General features: G+C 37.4%; 1 protein-coding gene across 2 annotated transcripts in view; it reads right to left on the reverse strand.

Moving 5' to 3' along the window:
* SLC4A4 (solute carrier family 4 member 4) overlaps positions 1-15,830 on the reverse strand; it is a 302,161-nt gene that overhangs the window by 182,666 nt on the left and 103,665 nt on the right. For both annotated transcript variants that reach the window (XM_047857278.1, XM_047857277.1), the window contains exons 4-5: positions 13,409-13,569; positions 6,286-6,465 (exon numbers count right to left, since the gene is read on the reverse strand). In XM_047857278.1, coding sequence (XP_047713234.1) covers positions 6,286-6,465; positions 13,409-13,569 — 341 coding nt within the window. The remainder of the gene's footprint in view (positions 1-6,285; positions 6,466-13,408; positions 13,570-15,830) is intronic.

The following is a 15,830-nucleotide window of genomic DNA, read 5'->3' on the forward strand; positions in this document are numbered from 1 at the left end:
AAGCTAAGAATTTCTAAAGGGACTGAGAAAGCTGCCAACCTGGCGGTGGTCCCAGCCAGATATACATCGTGCCAGTATCTAGGCAGCTTGATCTGACATCCAAACCAAATAGCTTGAAAATGCCTAATCTCAAATCAGATCCAAAGCAAGGAGAGTCTAGCTAATCCCGCTTACATTTCAATGGGACCTAGAATTACCATCAACAAAAAAACCTGACTTCTTTCCATGGTTTGTTCTGTGTTGCTAACCAAGGTCTATGTTACGGTAGGTAACAGCCCTAGCAAACACTTTTGAAAATAGATAATGGTGATATGTACTTAGGTCAGAAGAAGCAGTGTGAGAGCTAGTGAGGAAGCAGCATCTAGCCTGGAAAGGAACAATGAAAAGAGGAATCCAGGGAGAAAAGAAGTGATGGTAACAAGTAGTGGGAGCGAGTAGATCACAGTTCTCATGTTTGACAGGAAAAAAAAGGTGGGTTGCAAACTGATGATAAAACCCAGAGGCTCAATCAGGAGCAAGCCCTGGGTCCCTAGAGCTGGCTCTGGAGCAGCCACCTTTTCCAACTCATCACCTACCTGCTGGAGCAGCTTTATTAAGTCTTAGATTCTCAGTGCGGTTTAGGGTTTCTCTGTTGGCAAAGAGTAAAATGAATGAGGGAGAAAGACTCTTCCTAAGGAACTATATGATGAGAAAGGGCTTCCTCCTCTCTCATACTCCATTTGGTATTAGCTACCAATACCAAAGGGCAGAGAAAATAAATCAGCACTATATCCATGAGTCCTTTCCCAAATAATAAGCTACAGAGCAAATATCATTCCAGAAACCACTCTTACTCAGTATGAGATTTTTCTTCCTTAATTGTGCTTTTGGTAGAGTGATCTTTTTGATTACCATGTGCCAGTCACCATTTTAAACATTTTACATATATTATCTCATTTAATTTTCATTATCTATACTGTTTTACAAACATGGAAACTACTAAATTACCTTTCTAACTTTTTACTGAAAAAAAAAAACTAAAGAAAAATGGGGTCATGAAATTGAATTAGGAAAAAATGAAATTCATAGTTTAGGTATAACTGGATAACCAAAGTCACTTTAGTAAAGGGCCTGTGTACTCCCAGACAGTGGAAGGTAAAGAACAGATTTCTATGACAGTCGAGGGGTAAAAAAAAAAAAAAAAAAAAAAAAAAAAAAAATGAAGAAGCCAAGGGGAAAAAAACAGGGACAAACTGATGATGGCATTGCCCCAATTTCCACAAAGGTAGTTAGTGAAAGCTGACTATTCAAATTAAGGTTCCCAGTTGGTTTTTGTCCTTAAATCAGGTCTCATTCATCTTTTATAACCTTAGACAATACATATCAGAAGGATCCATTTAAATGGAATATTTAAAATATATTTAAATAAAAAATATTTTAAAATTAATATTTTTTAAAAATCAGACCATCCTAACAAACCATGATTCTTTACAACAGTTATCAGGTAACCTTGTCAAAAACATCTTACTAAAGAATTTGCATATATACCAATTAAGTACAAACTTTACTTTCACTTTCTAATAAAAAGCAAACAAAATACATCTTATTAGATTTTTAAATACTGCCAAGGAATGTTCCTAGGCTTAAATGTTCTTTCATAGTATATACTATAATAATACAGATTATCTAAGTATCCCAAACCAAATTATTAAGTAGAACTATATGAAAGTGCTGACAGTCAACTTTACCCACAAAATGGCAATTCCATATGGTTCAAGGTAAAATGATAGTAAGGAACAGGGGGCAAAAGAAAATCTAACACCAGAAGAAATGAAAACCTAATGCTAACTCCATAAAAATACTTCAATTAATATATTGGGAAATTATAGCACTTGCCTAAAATTTAGTACCTGGCAGATGTGTCCATCAGAATTCACAGATGTCTCAGACAAGTGGTAATTTCGCAATTAACATCTTGGAAGCTAGCCTGATTCTTTCCTGATTTATTACAAATACAAATGTTTTTCATTTCTTTTAAAAAACATTAAACCACCTTGAACCCAGCTACATTGGGACCCTAAACAACGAGCTAATCTTTAGCTATAGAGAGACAGTGGTAGGCTATTAAGTGAGTATGATGCTAAATGTTTGCAAAAACCAACTCTCCAGGGGAAAGTGCGTGCATGCGTGCGTGCGTGTGTGTGTGTGTGTGTGTGTGTGTGTAATAGATTTTACTGATATAAAGGACAGGCAGCACACATACAAGTAATAATAAAATATAGGATACTCTGTTGTGAATTGCATGTAGTCAGTTGATTCTGACCAAACATAGTTGCAACATCCTTGTTGAATATCCATTATCATATATGTTAACAGGTAGGATAAAAGTGAAACAATGAAGACAAAGTGCTAAACTGGATAATAGTTTTTGAATGCCAGCAGAACATATACTTGATTCCTTATGCCCCTCACATTTTAAAAGCTGTTATGAACTGAATATTTGTATCCTCACAATATTCATATGTTGAAATCCTAACCCTCCTACCCAATGTGATAGTAGGAGGTGGGGCCCTTGGGAGAAAATTAGGTTATGAGGGCAGAGCGTTCCTGAATGGGATTAGTGCCCTTATGAAAAGAGACAGGAGAAAGATGATGGATCTCTCTGCCATGTGAAGATACAATGAAAAGACAACCATCTACAAGCAATGAAGAGGGCCTTCACCGAAAACCCAATCTATGGCACCTTGATCTTGGACTTCCCAGCCTCCAGAACTGTGAGAAATAAATGCTTGTTGTTCAAGCCACCCAGTCTATGGTCATTTGTTAAGAGCTCAAGCTTACTAGGCAATGGCTATAGACACTAGACACACTTAATCGTCATTATAAGCATTTTCTCCATCACTTTTTAAAGTCTATAGACAAGTGACAAAACATAAATCAAGCCCTGATTTGAATTTTCTGAATTCTTTGGTGTAAATACTACCACAATGACTTATTGCAAGTGACCAAAATGAAGCCTATGAACAAAGAGTTGGGAAGAAATGACAGCACACCATTTTATGTGTGTTTATATATACACAATAGATGGTAATAACCTGAAGTGTATAAACTCTAGTAGCATGCAATAAAATAAATAGGAAATAGTGAATCTGAATATTTATTACCTTTGTTTTTAATATCATTATTTAATTGTATACATACATAATTTGATATTTAATACTATCTGTGCTTAACAACTGGCTTGCAAAATTCCTGACTGGCTCTTGTGAATAGATAGAAGCAGCTCCATCACACCACTGGAAAAAAAAAAAAAAAAATCCCAATTCTAAAGTATACATTGCAGCTATTAACTACACTATTGCCATCATAACTAAAGAAAGCAATGTCTATTTTCTAGCCTATAACAGTAGAGTAAAGTGACTGAAGTTTATCTAGGTTTTTCAGTGTTAGAACTAGGTCCAACACTAGATACAAGATTCTCATTTATTAAAATAGTAGTAACAACTTTATAATTCTTTGTTTTAGAAATGTATTCTGAGATATTTCATAGTTAAAGATGTTAAGGAATTAAACCCGAAGATATAAAGGTAACTGTGTAAACTTGCAAGAAGAATATAAGTGCCTCTAGAAAACCAAAAATTTATCGGGTACCTGGGTGGCTCAGTCAGTTAAGGGTCCAACTATTGATTTCAGCTCAGGTCATGATCCCACAGTGACTGAGTTCGAGCCCCGCCTCAGGCTCTGAGCTGAGCAGCACAGGGCCTGCCTGGGATTCTCTGTCTCCGTCTGTCTCTCTCTCTCTGCTCCTCCCCTGCTTGTGCTCTTTCTCTTTCTCTCTCTATCTCTCTCTCCCTATCCCTCCCTCCCTCCGAAAATAAACAAACTTGAAAAAAACCCCAAAAGTTTACCATCTGATCATTTATAATAACGTATTTTAGAGGTACATGAAAGTCATTACTGTAGAATCTCTCTAAGTCAAATCTTGCCTCTGGATATTTAAAAGGAGTTAGGTAACACAAAGGCCAATAAAAACATGTTTAAAAAGGCCTAATCTTATTCCATGCTTCAGGGTGTAAACTGATCAGCTGAAGAGCTGGGAAGGAAGAGCTGACTGCTCTCCCTATTTGCTTTCTGCCCGGCATATGTAACATTTCACAAGTGAAAGGTGAATGACAAAGGCAATTTCAACTTAGCTCTGAAGTATAAAGATCTACTGATAGGATAAAAGAACTGAATGATGGATGATATCAACTCATTAGCTGTATTCCACATCCAAATATTTTCTCCTGAAGCACAAAATACTGGCCTCCAAGATCCATCTGTTCTTAATTTCTACTCTAATTGCACTTCATGAAAATGAAGCTCAACCCAGACTGGTGGAAGCCACACTCCCTCTGCCATATGCATTCCGCTTCTCTTTGCAAATACAGTGATACTTGAAAACAATGCACTTTCTTGCTTCTCTATAGTAAGTACCAGCTTCGGGATAAAAAAAAATTGATCTCCAAATCATGGAATTTCATTTCATATGAAGAAAAGAATAAGAAATAAGATTAAAGACAGACTTTTACTTTAGTTGCCATAATTTTAAAAATAGGCGTTGGGGGCTCCTGGGTGGCTCAGTCAGTTAAGCGTCTGACTCCTGACTTCGGCTTATATCATGATCTCACAGTTTGGAGTTTGACCCCACATCAGGCTCTGTGCTGACAGTGTGGAGCCTGCTTGGGATTCTGTCTCCCTCTCTCTGCCCCTCCCCCACCTGCTCGCTCTCTCTCGCTCGCTCTCTCTTTCTCTCTCAAAATAAAAAATAAACTAAAAAAAAAAAAAAAAAAAGAATACAGGGGTTGTTTTTAAAACAAAGTATTTGTGACATCAGTTGTAACCAACTGGTCATCTTATAACATTTCCAGCCATTAAACTCTTCAAAATACAATTAAAAAGAAAAAAAAGAAAACAAAGACATACATAAAAAATAAAATATTTCCAGTCAGCGCCAATATTCCAGATAATGATAGAACCATCAAACTGTAGTGGGAATATTTTAGATTAGATTCTTCTTCTTGTCAATGTTTTTTTATAAAGTGTTTTATTTTGAATTATTTATTTATAATTTGTTTTGCTTTTAAAAAAATTTATGGTAACAGTTAAATCAATGCATAAGTCACTCAATAAAACTGACCTTTTCATTTGGTTCTATTTAATGACTAGACACTCATTAAGAAACTACAATAATGGAATGGCTCAAAAATACACCAGAGAAAGTTTGCTAATAGTGAGCTCTCTTCCAGCCAACCCTTAATTTTAACACTAAGTCAGAAAACTCAGTTTCCAGAAATGGAGTGGCTAAGTTAGAATTCAGTTTATACAATTCATTTAGTCCACCTTTTCCAGGGCAAAATATCTTACACTATTCTGTACGTACAGGTGAGGGCAATGAATTAGAAGCTCCCTTATGTACTCATTTCTCTTGGTACCAAAAAAGACCAGGGGTGGGATGACAGAGAGCTGGTTTTACCAGCCCAATGCTTAGCAACACTTTCACCATGCTTTCATTCTCAGACTTCATTGAAATTAGCTTCTCCCTCCTCAGATTATACCCAACCATGAAATGTATTTGAAGCAAAGACAATAATACAAAAGATATTTTACAGAAAAGTCTGCCAAATGCAAGAGTATAAACAAGACACAGTGCCTTTCCTATTACTATATAATGGGGTTAATATCCTACCTTGAATAATTATTCTCATATCTAACCATCATGATCATATAACTAAAGAACAGACTTTTTTGTAGTCCTAGACTTCATTAAGTAATAAATATTAAGCCTTGGATAAATGATCATTTATAGACTTGACGCCATCTCACATACCAAGCAAACACTGTATGATATTAGAATTCAGAGCATTTATCATATCTTAGTCTATCATCCTAATTCTGACAAACCCCCAAGTCTAAAGCATATTCCTTGATATACTCAAAAATCTACAAGTTTGATGACTCATCTGAAATATTCAGTTGTTTCATCATAGCATTATTACCAAACCATCTCAGTCAATCAGAATAGATGTATAGGAAGCAAGCAAGGCATCTTGGCATTTGCAGCCTTAGTAACTGCTGAAATCTTTCCAACAGGACTGCAAACCTGCCCAACTGGATAAAAGTGTCATTAGGAAATGGCAGTGGCATATGAACTTGAGGAAAGAAGAAATATGGTGAAGAGTAAAAACAACAGAGGACACGAGATGAAGTAAAGGTAAGAGATGGAATGAGGTAAAAGAGTGAGGCAAATGCTTGGCCCTGCATTACCATTATCAGGGTTGGTAAACATCCTACTTGCACTGGAGACTGTCTTCCCAATGTCAGCCAGGGATCGAAGGTTGGATTTCTTGGTTTGATGCCGGTGCTTCCGGAGCAAAGTATAGGTCACCTTATCCTTAAGGTCAGGTTTCAATAGGCCTGTCTCAATCTGATGGTCAACAATCATCTCTGATACAAAAAAGAAAAAAAAAGGCAAAACAAAAACAAAAAGCAAAACTCAGTCACAATATCACAAAGTTACTTTTTACTCCAACTTTATGGATGTCATCCTCAAATTTTATATCAATACATTATTTTCCAAATTTCCAACTTCCCACTTTATATGAAGGGTAAAGATACAGGACACACAGATTCTAGCATTAATGAGAGAGTTATAAATATTCCACTATGAATTATATGTTTGGAGAGAAAGAATCGTCTTGTCTTTTTTCAATCCCAGTTAATAGTGAATTCACATTAATCACATTCTTCTATGAGTAACACACTAAGTCAGTAATTTACATTTTTTCAATTAGGTAAAAAAGAGTAAGATTAGAAAATTCATGTTCTCTATCATAGCAAGTATGCCAGAAATACAAGTGATATTTAAAAAAACTTGCGAATATGCAAAATTTAATGTAGTGACATTATTGAATTTTAGATCTGTTTTCCCAAATCCTTCTGTAATGATATATTTTCCTTAAAATAGGACGAAGTAAAGGAAGACAATACTCTTCCCCATATCAGGTTATGCGAACACTAATTAATCCAATGAAAGAAAGACTAAACTACAAAACTGCCTTCGTCTTTTCTAAGAAGGGAGGCTTATTCTTCTTTTGGATCCAACAAAAGGATTTCCAATATATTCCACTAATCATTTTAAAATTTAACCTGCCCAGAATTTTCTATGAAATTTTCACCTTACTACAAAAAGTTATAATTTCTATTAGTTCTTGTTTTTAGAATGGCTTTAATTGGAAAAGATAACTGTGTTTCATAGAAACTGCTCCATGGGGAGCTCTGCTAATGGACAAGATTTACTCTAAAGGAAGAAATCCTCTTTCTCACAAGTCAGCACGTTAGCAGCATGGCAGAAATGCAGCCTGGTCACCACAGGCCAACGTTTCCTCTGTCCAGAACAGCGCATGGGACAAAACATCACAAGATATGCAGTGGTAGGACATTATCTCACTCACTGTATGCACGTACTGCTTTTGTCCCCTCTCTAGAACCAGAAAGAACTATGGATCCCATGCCTACCTTTTACCTTTTCAGGTATATGAGTGCATCTAGCACACTTCAACATTTTCCGCTTGGGCAAAGTTCTCAGTATAGAAAAGTGAAGAAGAGAAGAAAAGCTCTTCTCTTGCAAAAGACTGACCAAAAATTGATGGGAACTGGAAGGGTAACGCCTCCTAAGCACTGCTGTCTCTTTGAAGTCACAGATGTTCCAGGGGCTCTGCCTGGGCACAACTGCACCACTCAGAGGACCATCTTAATAGCAAGCACTCACAGAACGACCTCACAACCTATAGCTAGAAACTGACAACTTACACAGTATATAATCAACTTAGAAGCCAAGCAGAGGCTGACTCCTGAATTTTCCATTACATGTCTTATACAAATGCCATAAATGTCACATAACACTGGGCCACTTGGTGGGGAGCTTGGGCAAGGCAGGAAGAGTTTCTCCCATAGGAATGTTTTGGTTTGAGAGTGGCCTTTAGCTCTGAGTGGTTTTAACTGTACAAACCCTTCTCAGTGAAACTCTCAGAACTGATCCTATAATTATACAGTTAACCTTCTGTTCCATAGTAAAGTAATTAGGTGCTACTCCTCTACTTTCCCTTTAAGTCTTGTTCACTGCAGAAGTTCCATTTGACAGAAGAACCATAAAAATAAGCAAACGGCCCCAGCGTATTTGTGGCACATGTTATCAAGCTCCTACTCTAATTCCAGGGTTGTGGATTAAAGGGTTTCTTATCTACCCTTCCTGGCAGGGCCTCCCTCTGTGCCTGCCTTCCCTTGTAATCTCAAAACTATCCATACATATGCACAGCCAGCCCTTTGTTACTAATGCCTGGAAATCACCAGTTAGAACAGGTTAAGACATCTGTGTGGCTTATGTCCTTCATTACATTTCCATAAAACAGCCCACATTACAGGGATCTTTTTAAGTACAAACTACAAAACCTTTCAAGGAAAGTGGGGGCAGTAACATTTAACAGCTACACTGAAATTAAGCCTTCAGTGTTCAAAATCCCACAACCACTACCAATTGGGAGGGAACGTGCCAACCACAGATGATGGCAGAGCTGAAAGAGAACTCAGGAAACACCAAGTTCAGTCTCTTGTCACACAGATTTGGGAAAAGAGGGGGCAAAAGAGGTGACTCGCTCTCAGGAGAAGCCCAACTAGAGGTGCAGCTGCCCAAGTGAAACCAGGTTCTCTGGACTCACACTTTACCATATCGTTCCCCATATCACACAGTGGTTTTCTCCATTTTAAAAAATAAGCCCTAGGAGCGCCTGGGTGGCCCAGTCGATTACGTGTCTGACTTCGGCTCAGGTCATGATCTCGCAGTCTGTGAGTTTGAGCCCCGCGTCAGGCTCTGTGCTGACAGCTCAGAGCCTGGAGCCTGTTTCAGATTCTGTGTCTCCCTCTCTCTCTCTGCCCCTCCCCTGTTCACGCTCTGTCTCTCTCTGTCTCAAAAATAAATAAAAGCGTTAAAAAAATTAAAAATAAAATAAAAATAAAAAAGCCCTAGACCCAAGACAACAGTCAACAAACAAACAAACAAACAAACAAAAACCTGATATATGCATGGGCTTCTGCAAACCAAGAGAATGGTGGTGTTCGTGCAACAACAACAACAAAAAAAGGCCAAAAGTGATAAACATTTTTTTTAGTTTTATTTATTTATTTTGAGAGACAAGGGAAAGAGCAGAGAGAATGAGCAGACAGAGAGAATGAGAGAATGAGCAGAATGGGGCAGAGAAAGAGAGAGAGAGAAAATCCCAAGCAGGCTCCGCGCTGTCAGCGCAGATCCCAACGTGGGGCTCAAACCCACCAATGGCGAGATCATGACCTGAGTTGAAGTCTAAGAGTCAGATGCTTAACTGACTGAGCCACCCAGGCACCCTGATAAACATTTTCAAATGAAATACAAGGTCCAAGAAACATTAAACTTCAAGACTAACAAAGGTAATTTATAAATATAACCAATTATGAGATTTTACTAATCTACCAAAGTGGCCAAATGTATATATGAATGTGAAAAGTGGGTGCCACAGGGAATATTCCACATCCTGAGGGTAATGGTAATAACTAGTACAACCTTTCTTGAAGGCCACTCAGCAAATACGTGAACAAAACCCTTCCATACATTCAAACTCTCTGAATATTTCACCATTAGAAATCTGTACTAAAAAATAAACAATTTCACGCAACTATAACAAAATGTTCGCTTATTCATTACAATAAAAATGTGAAGGCAACTTAAATGCCCAATAATAAATTATTAAATATTTTGCAGACATCAAAATCATGTTCACATATATATTTAATCACATGGAAAGAAATTTGTGTTAAGTTTTTAAGTTAAAAAGGGCAGATTAAAGTGTTACAGTATGATCCCATTAGTAAAATAAATTTCATAGGCGTAAACGGAGATGTACAAAAACTGCTGTGAATGGTGGTATTTTGATTTTTGTGTGTTCTATTTTTCTGGATTATTTCACAATGAACATGTATTACTTTTGTGATAAAAAATACATTGCCATTTTGAAAATCTAAAAGGTGTTAAAAGCAAGGAACGACATGACTAACACATCTGCCAACACGTACAGCCCAGCAATGCCTTTAAATATAAAAACGAGAACTCCAAAAATAGATAGAGCTACATTTTCCTAATCCATTTCCCATCATAATACAATACCTGAAATGGCTTATGATTTTTTTTTAACTTAGGAGGGTAGGAAAATCCTCATGCAGTTGCCTTCATGTGGGAATGACACTCTTTCATTGTAGGACTATAATGATGAGAGTAATAATCAAGCTATCAAAATAATCCATGTAATGTTTTATCCTTTAATTATTTTAAAGGCAAGTATTTTTCTTAGCATTCAAAGGGGTTCTCCATGAAGAAAACAAAGAGAGGTCCTGAGGAGAATCAGAACGAGGCTGAATGCTGTGTGTATGAGAAGTGACACCTGCTTAAACAGTCACATGGTGATAGCTTTGCACCTGCAGAGGGAGGATGCCTCTCAGAAGCAGGCCACTGAGAAGAAGGAGCAGGTGGACTGCAAAGAAAGATAAAAATCATGCTATTGTTTGTTTGATATAATCACACCCACTATTATTTCTTTCACTTCTCCTTTGTGGAGATAAGGGGAGGAGGGGAGATGCATCTTAGAGACTGAACTGTACATAATTCACAACTTTGAATTATCAGCACAACGCAGAACAAAACAGCGGCTTCACCTTCTGCTAGAAAAGGATGTTTTAATAACCAAATAATGGCAATAATTCTTCAAGTTACTGTGCCATCTTCTGTCATTTAAAGCGAAATTAGGGCGCTTTTTTCTTCATACTGTTTAACCCTCTGTAATGTTTTGATTCTTCGAGGATTTTTAAATATTTTTTTTCAGCCAGGGACACTCTTCCAAACACACTCTTCCTCCACCCCTGCATTTTGATCCTTTTCTTCCCCCCTCCCTCCCTTTCTCCCTTCCTTCCTTTCCTTCCTCCCTCCCTCCTTTCTTTTGCTGGTAATGTATGTTATTTGCCTCTGGATTGCTTTCCAGTATTATCAGCTCCAGAATGAGTGATGGTACTTCAAAGTGACATGGTGGTGCCTAATTTTACAATTTAATGACAATTTTTAAAAGTAAAGAGATGGTGGTTAGAGAAAAAAGTCCACAACTGATAATAAAAAGTCATGGAAAACTAAAGTGAGAACATAAAATGCTTAATGAATCTTCCTTAAGTCTAGTGAATACCAGACCCTCTTTCTTTGGCCAGTGGCTAAACAAGGCTCCAATATAATATGGGATTCTGTCTCCAACTGCATGGAAAAGATCAGTCAGTTGCCAAAGATCAGAAGCTCCTTAGGATGGGTCCTTCTAGTACTAAAGATCCTGAAGACAGTTTTATAGAAAAGCCCAAGTTCTACTGTAGGACTTACTTTCTTACTTACTGGAAACTTTCTAGTGACCCTTAAACCATAACACACATTCTCTTCCGAGACTGTATATATTGCCTAGCCACAAGCTTAATTCCCATTTTATCCAGCATTTATGCATTCTGACTTATTTTTTCAACTTGTCTAATTTCAGACATCTTTGCTCCAGATTAGTTCTTAAAGTCTGAAAACACAGAAATTGCAGTTCTCACTCAAAAAACTGGACGGATTTTTGCTAACCATGATATTTTTTTGAGTAACAATCTCCCTTGCAGCAAAACAAATCACCCAGAAAACCATCCCTTCTGTTTGCTTCTGTCTTTGTAGACAGGCTCTTGTTCCCTGGGTACAAAAATCCAAGATCTCTCCAGATAACCATTTTCAGCCTCACTTGCCTGGTCATATGTGAAAAATTCCACATGCAGCATTATTTCCTACATTATTTTCTAACCTCTGTGGATGTGGATTTGTAACTTATCTCATGTACAAAGTGAGAGATTTGCAAACGTAATTCCAGGGCCTAGAATAGTGTCTGGCACACTGTAGAAGTTCATGCACCACTGCTGAATAAATGCAGGAACTAATTAATTCTGGCCACCCCATATGAAGACATATTTTACTTCCCCCTTCTCCACGTGTACCTTAAAGTGTCTCAGGTTCATGAAAAGTGTGGGACTTCTTTGCAAATGGAGCTAACAAGCTCTCTGAAGAAGAATCAGATACATATACATCAGTAAGATGTATGCCTCATTTGACAACTAACCTTTTCTTCCAATACAAATGCTATAGCTTTCCTACTATCTTGCTAAAAAACAACAACAACAGAGATGCCATAGACAAGCCTTTTGGCTATAGATATTCAAAGAAATTTTGTGGTGAGTCTGATATACAAGAATTTTATACTGGTCACTTTCTGTGGGGCCACAATCCATGCTGTCTTCCCCATAATCCCAAATGAGGCACCCTGCAGCCCACTTGGAAAAGTGTAGTCATCCATATAGGTCCAGAGGACATCTAGTTATTGAATTTTCCTGGGAATGACAAACAGAGCCCCTGTATCTCATTTTGAGAAAAACATGATCTTCAGTATCCCTAGATCTATAGGGTAATAAGGCAGTTTAGGCCAGGCTTTTGTTAGAAAATGAAAACAATTACTACTGTTTGGAATGTAGTGATGTGTGCTCAAGGCGTTCAACGTGATGAGTTAACATTCACTACACAGCACTAATCACAAAAGATACCAATGCACCAGGAGGTTCAGTGACTTGCTGGTGGGTGTATAAATGATACTCAGCACCAATGTGACAGGACCAGTCACTAGCCCATGTGGCTAGTACATGCGGCTGCCGGCTCCTTTCTCCCCACAACCTTTCTTACATATAGTTAAAGGATCTTGACTTCCACCTACAAAATTAGTCCCAACCCAGCAACTAGACTATTTTCCTTCTGACATAGGACATAAGCCCTATTTTACGGATGATGAAACCGAGGCCCAGAGAAGCTCAGTGCAATGTCTAAGGTCAGAGTTCTAGAAATCTAGTCTCCATACTTCCAGTCCAATATAACCAAGGATAGGAGCAGGGAGCCTCCATTCTAAATATTAACCTTCCACTAATAAGCGAGGGAAGTGAATGAAGATCTGTACATACACATTTTGATCCCCATAAAAATAATGTGAAAAATTAAAAGCATAAAAGAGAAGACTGAGAAATAAAAACTGGATAGAAACATGCCAAAATGCTAACGATGCCTATGGAGGCACGATGGATGATTTTTTATTTTCTTCTCAATATCTGCCTATATTTTCCAAAACTGCAACAAACCTTACTAGTTTTATAGTATAAAAAAAGAGAGAAAATAAATGTTATAGAATTCATCTGCATTAACGGACACCCATGGACAGGTTGGTAGAGCTAAAAAGATGATAAAAACTTTAAACAACATACTTACCCACCAACTGTGGAAGAGAAGAAGCCTCCCTGTCAAGCATGATGGATCCTTTCTCCATACATGTCCTCAGCTCAAATAAGCTGTGAAGGGACAATGTGGCCACATGGGGCTTGCTCCATCTTTCCCCACCCTGTTCCACTTTTTCTTCAAATTTAATCCACCTAGGAACATGAGATTAGTGAGCAGCACTTAAAAGTATTCTAACCTTCTCTGGAAATAGCTACATCAAACCCTCCATCTCCACCCCCACCAGCACTTCCAAAATGTCTCCTTTGATGGAGTCTTAAAAGCTTATTATATCGTTAATTGCATTACCTTTATGAATACACCAAACAGAGTCATTAGACTGCTCCTTCACATGGCGTTAGAGGGAAAGAAAATAAACCAAAGGGATCTAAGAGCATCCTTGGTTTCCCACCTGTCTATACATAACCATGAAATCCTTAAGAATGATTATTTTACTAGGTTTTTAAAATAACATAGGAAAATGTGCATTTCAAAATTCTCCACGAAAGCCTACACTATGTAAAAATAACCACCGTTGTGAGAATTCTGTTGTGACTTCACAAGGCAAGTTTCTATAAGGTGAAATATCAATTATGAACCAGTATTTATCTTAATTATTTGAAAAATATGGTGTATGAAGTGGTCAGATGAATATAAAATTCCCCTTTAATACTTAAAGAGGGCCAGCATGTGTTGCTATGTCTTACTTTGTATTTCTCTGCTGACACATGTTCCCTTCTCATTGAGATTCTAATGGAAGCTTTTCTCTTCAAGTCTGGCTCCACATGTTTAAAAATACACAAGTTCAGTGAACACATCTATTCTGATAATAATAGATCTCCTATAAACCTTAGCAATGGAACAAACAACCCACTGTCTTTCTAAGACTCCTAGATATTTTGATAACTTTGCAATATACAAGAAACTTTTTAAAAGTTTAATGGAAATGAAAGCAAAACACATTTGACCGTCTGTATATCCCACATATTACACATACAGACTTTTTCTACACTGGTAAAGGAGAACATGAAAGCATCGTCAGTTTGCTATTCATTATGACCCAAAGAAAAATGCTTCTTTCTCTCAATTCAAACCTTCTGAAAGATATTGAAAAAGATAAAGAGGGGGTTAAAAAAAACTGTTTTTCTACATTCTTCACCCAAAGGTTTAATGATTGAAAAATGTTTTCCTAGAAAAAAACTAAACGCTCACCTAGCACACTAAAGATGAGAACAAAGGGCAGAGATCAGAGGAAGCTCTACATAAGGTATTATTTATAGACTGCTCACCACCCCCCAGAGGAGGAAAAAAAACACATTAGTAGAACCAGGAGTGAAAACAGATCAAGAGATCAACCACAGAGTCAGAAAAAATTTAGAATTTTAATCAAGCCCAATACTCACATGATTCACAAGTATTTTAGCCATATCCAAAGACTCCCTGTCTCTACTCCTCTCAGCAAGTCCCTCCTAGCCAGAGAACTCCCACATGTCAATGGTAACCTTATCTCCAACCTCACCCTCAATTCCAAGACCCTCTCCCTTTCCTCTGTATCCCCCATAAATGTAAACAGTGGAGATTTTTACCTATTTTCCTCACAAGTTAAAAAGCCCACATCACCACTAAAGTTCTAAAACTTCAGAACTGGGCCTTGTTTCTTTCCATAAAAGTAGTTGTGAAACATTCCAAGACAGAATACAAGAACCTTTAATATTCATGTGTATGTGTTGTGTGTGTGTGTAATTAACTTAATAGTTCTTCCCTTAAGTTGCTATTAGTACTACAGAAATAGAAAGAATGAAAGAAAAATGACAATTTTACATCACACTCTTATAGAATCCTACGGATTTGCCTAAAAGATAATAATTGGGTTATTTCAAAAGTAATCATTTTATAGAGTATATTACATTGGTTAACTTTAGGTATATTATCTTTTCAGGCTTGCTCACACAATCTTTAACTATGTTTGTTGATACGTGTTATATAAATCATGCTTACATTTTTTTTTTTTTAACGTTTATTTATTTTTGAGACAGAGAGAGACAGAGCATGAACGGGGGAGGGTCAGAGAGAGGGAGACACAGAATCTGAAACAGGCTCCAGGCTCTGAGCCGTCAGCACAGAGCCCGACGCGGGGCTCGAACTCACGGACCGTGAGATCATGACCTGAGCCGAAGTCGGTCGCTTAACCGACTGAGCCACCCAGGCGCCCCGACATTTTTAAAATAATTTTGAAAAGGGGATGGAGGGTTGGGTTAAACAGGTGATGGGGATTAAGGAATGCACCTGTCATGATGAGCACAGGGTGATGTATGGAAGTGCTGAATCACTATATTGTACACCTGAAACTAATATAACACTGTATGTTAACTAACTGAAATTAAAATAAAAACTTAAAATAATTTTGAAGAGTATT

Source organism: Prionailurus viverrinus, chromosome B1 (assembly GCF_022837055.1).
Source record: "Prionailurus viverrinus isolate Anna chromosome B1, UM_Priviv_1.0, whole genome shotgun sequence".
Classification (NCBI taxonomy): Eukaryota; Metazoa; Chordata; class Mammalia; order Carnivora; family Felidae; genus Prionailurus; species Prionailurus viverrinus.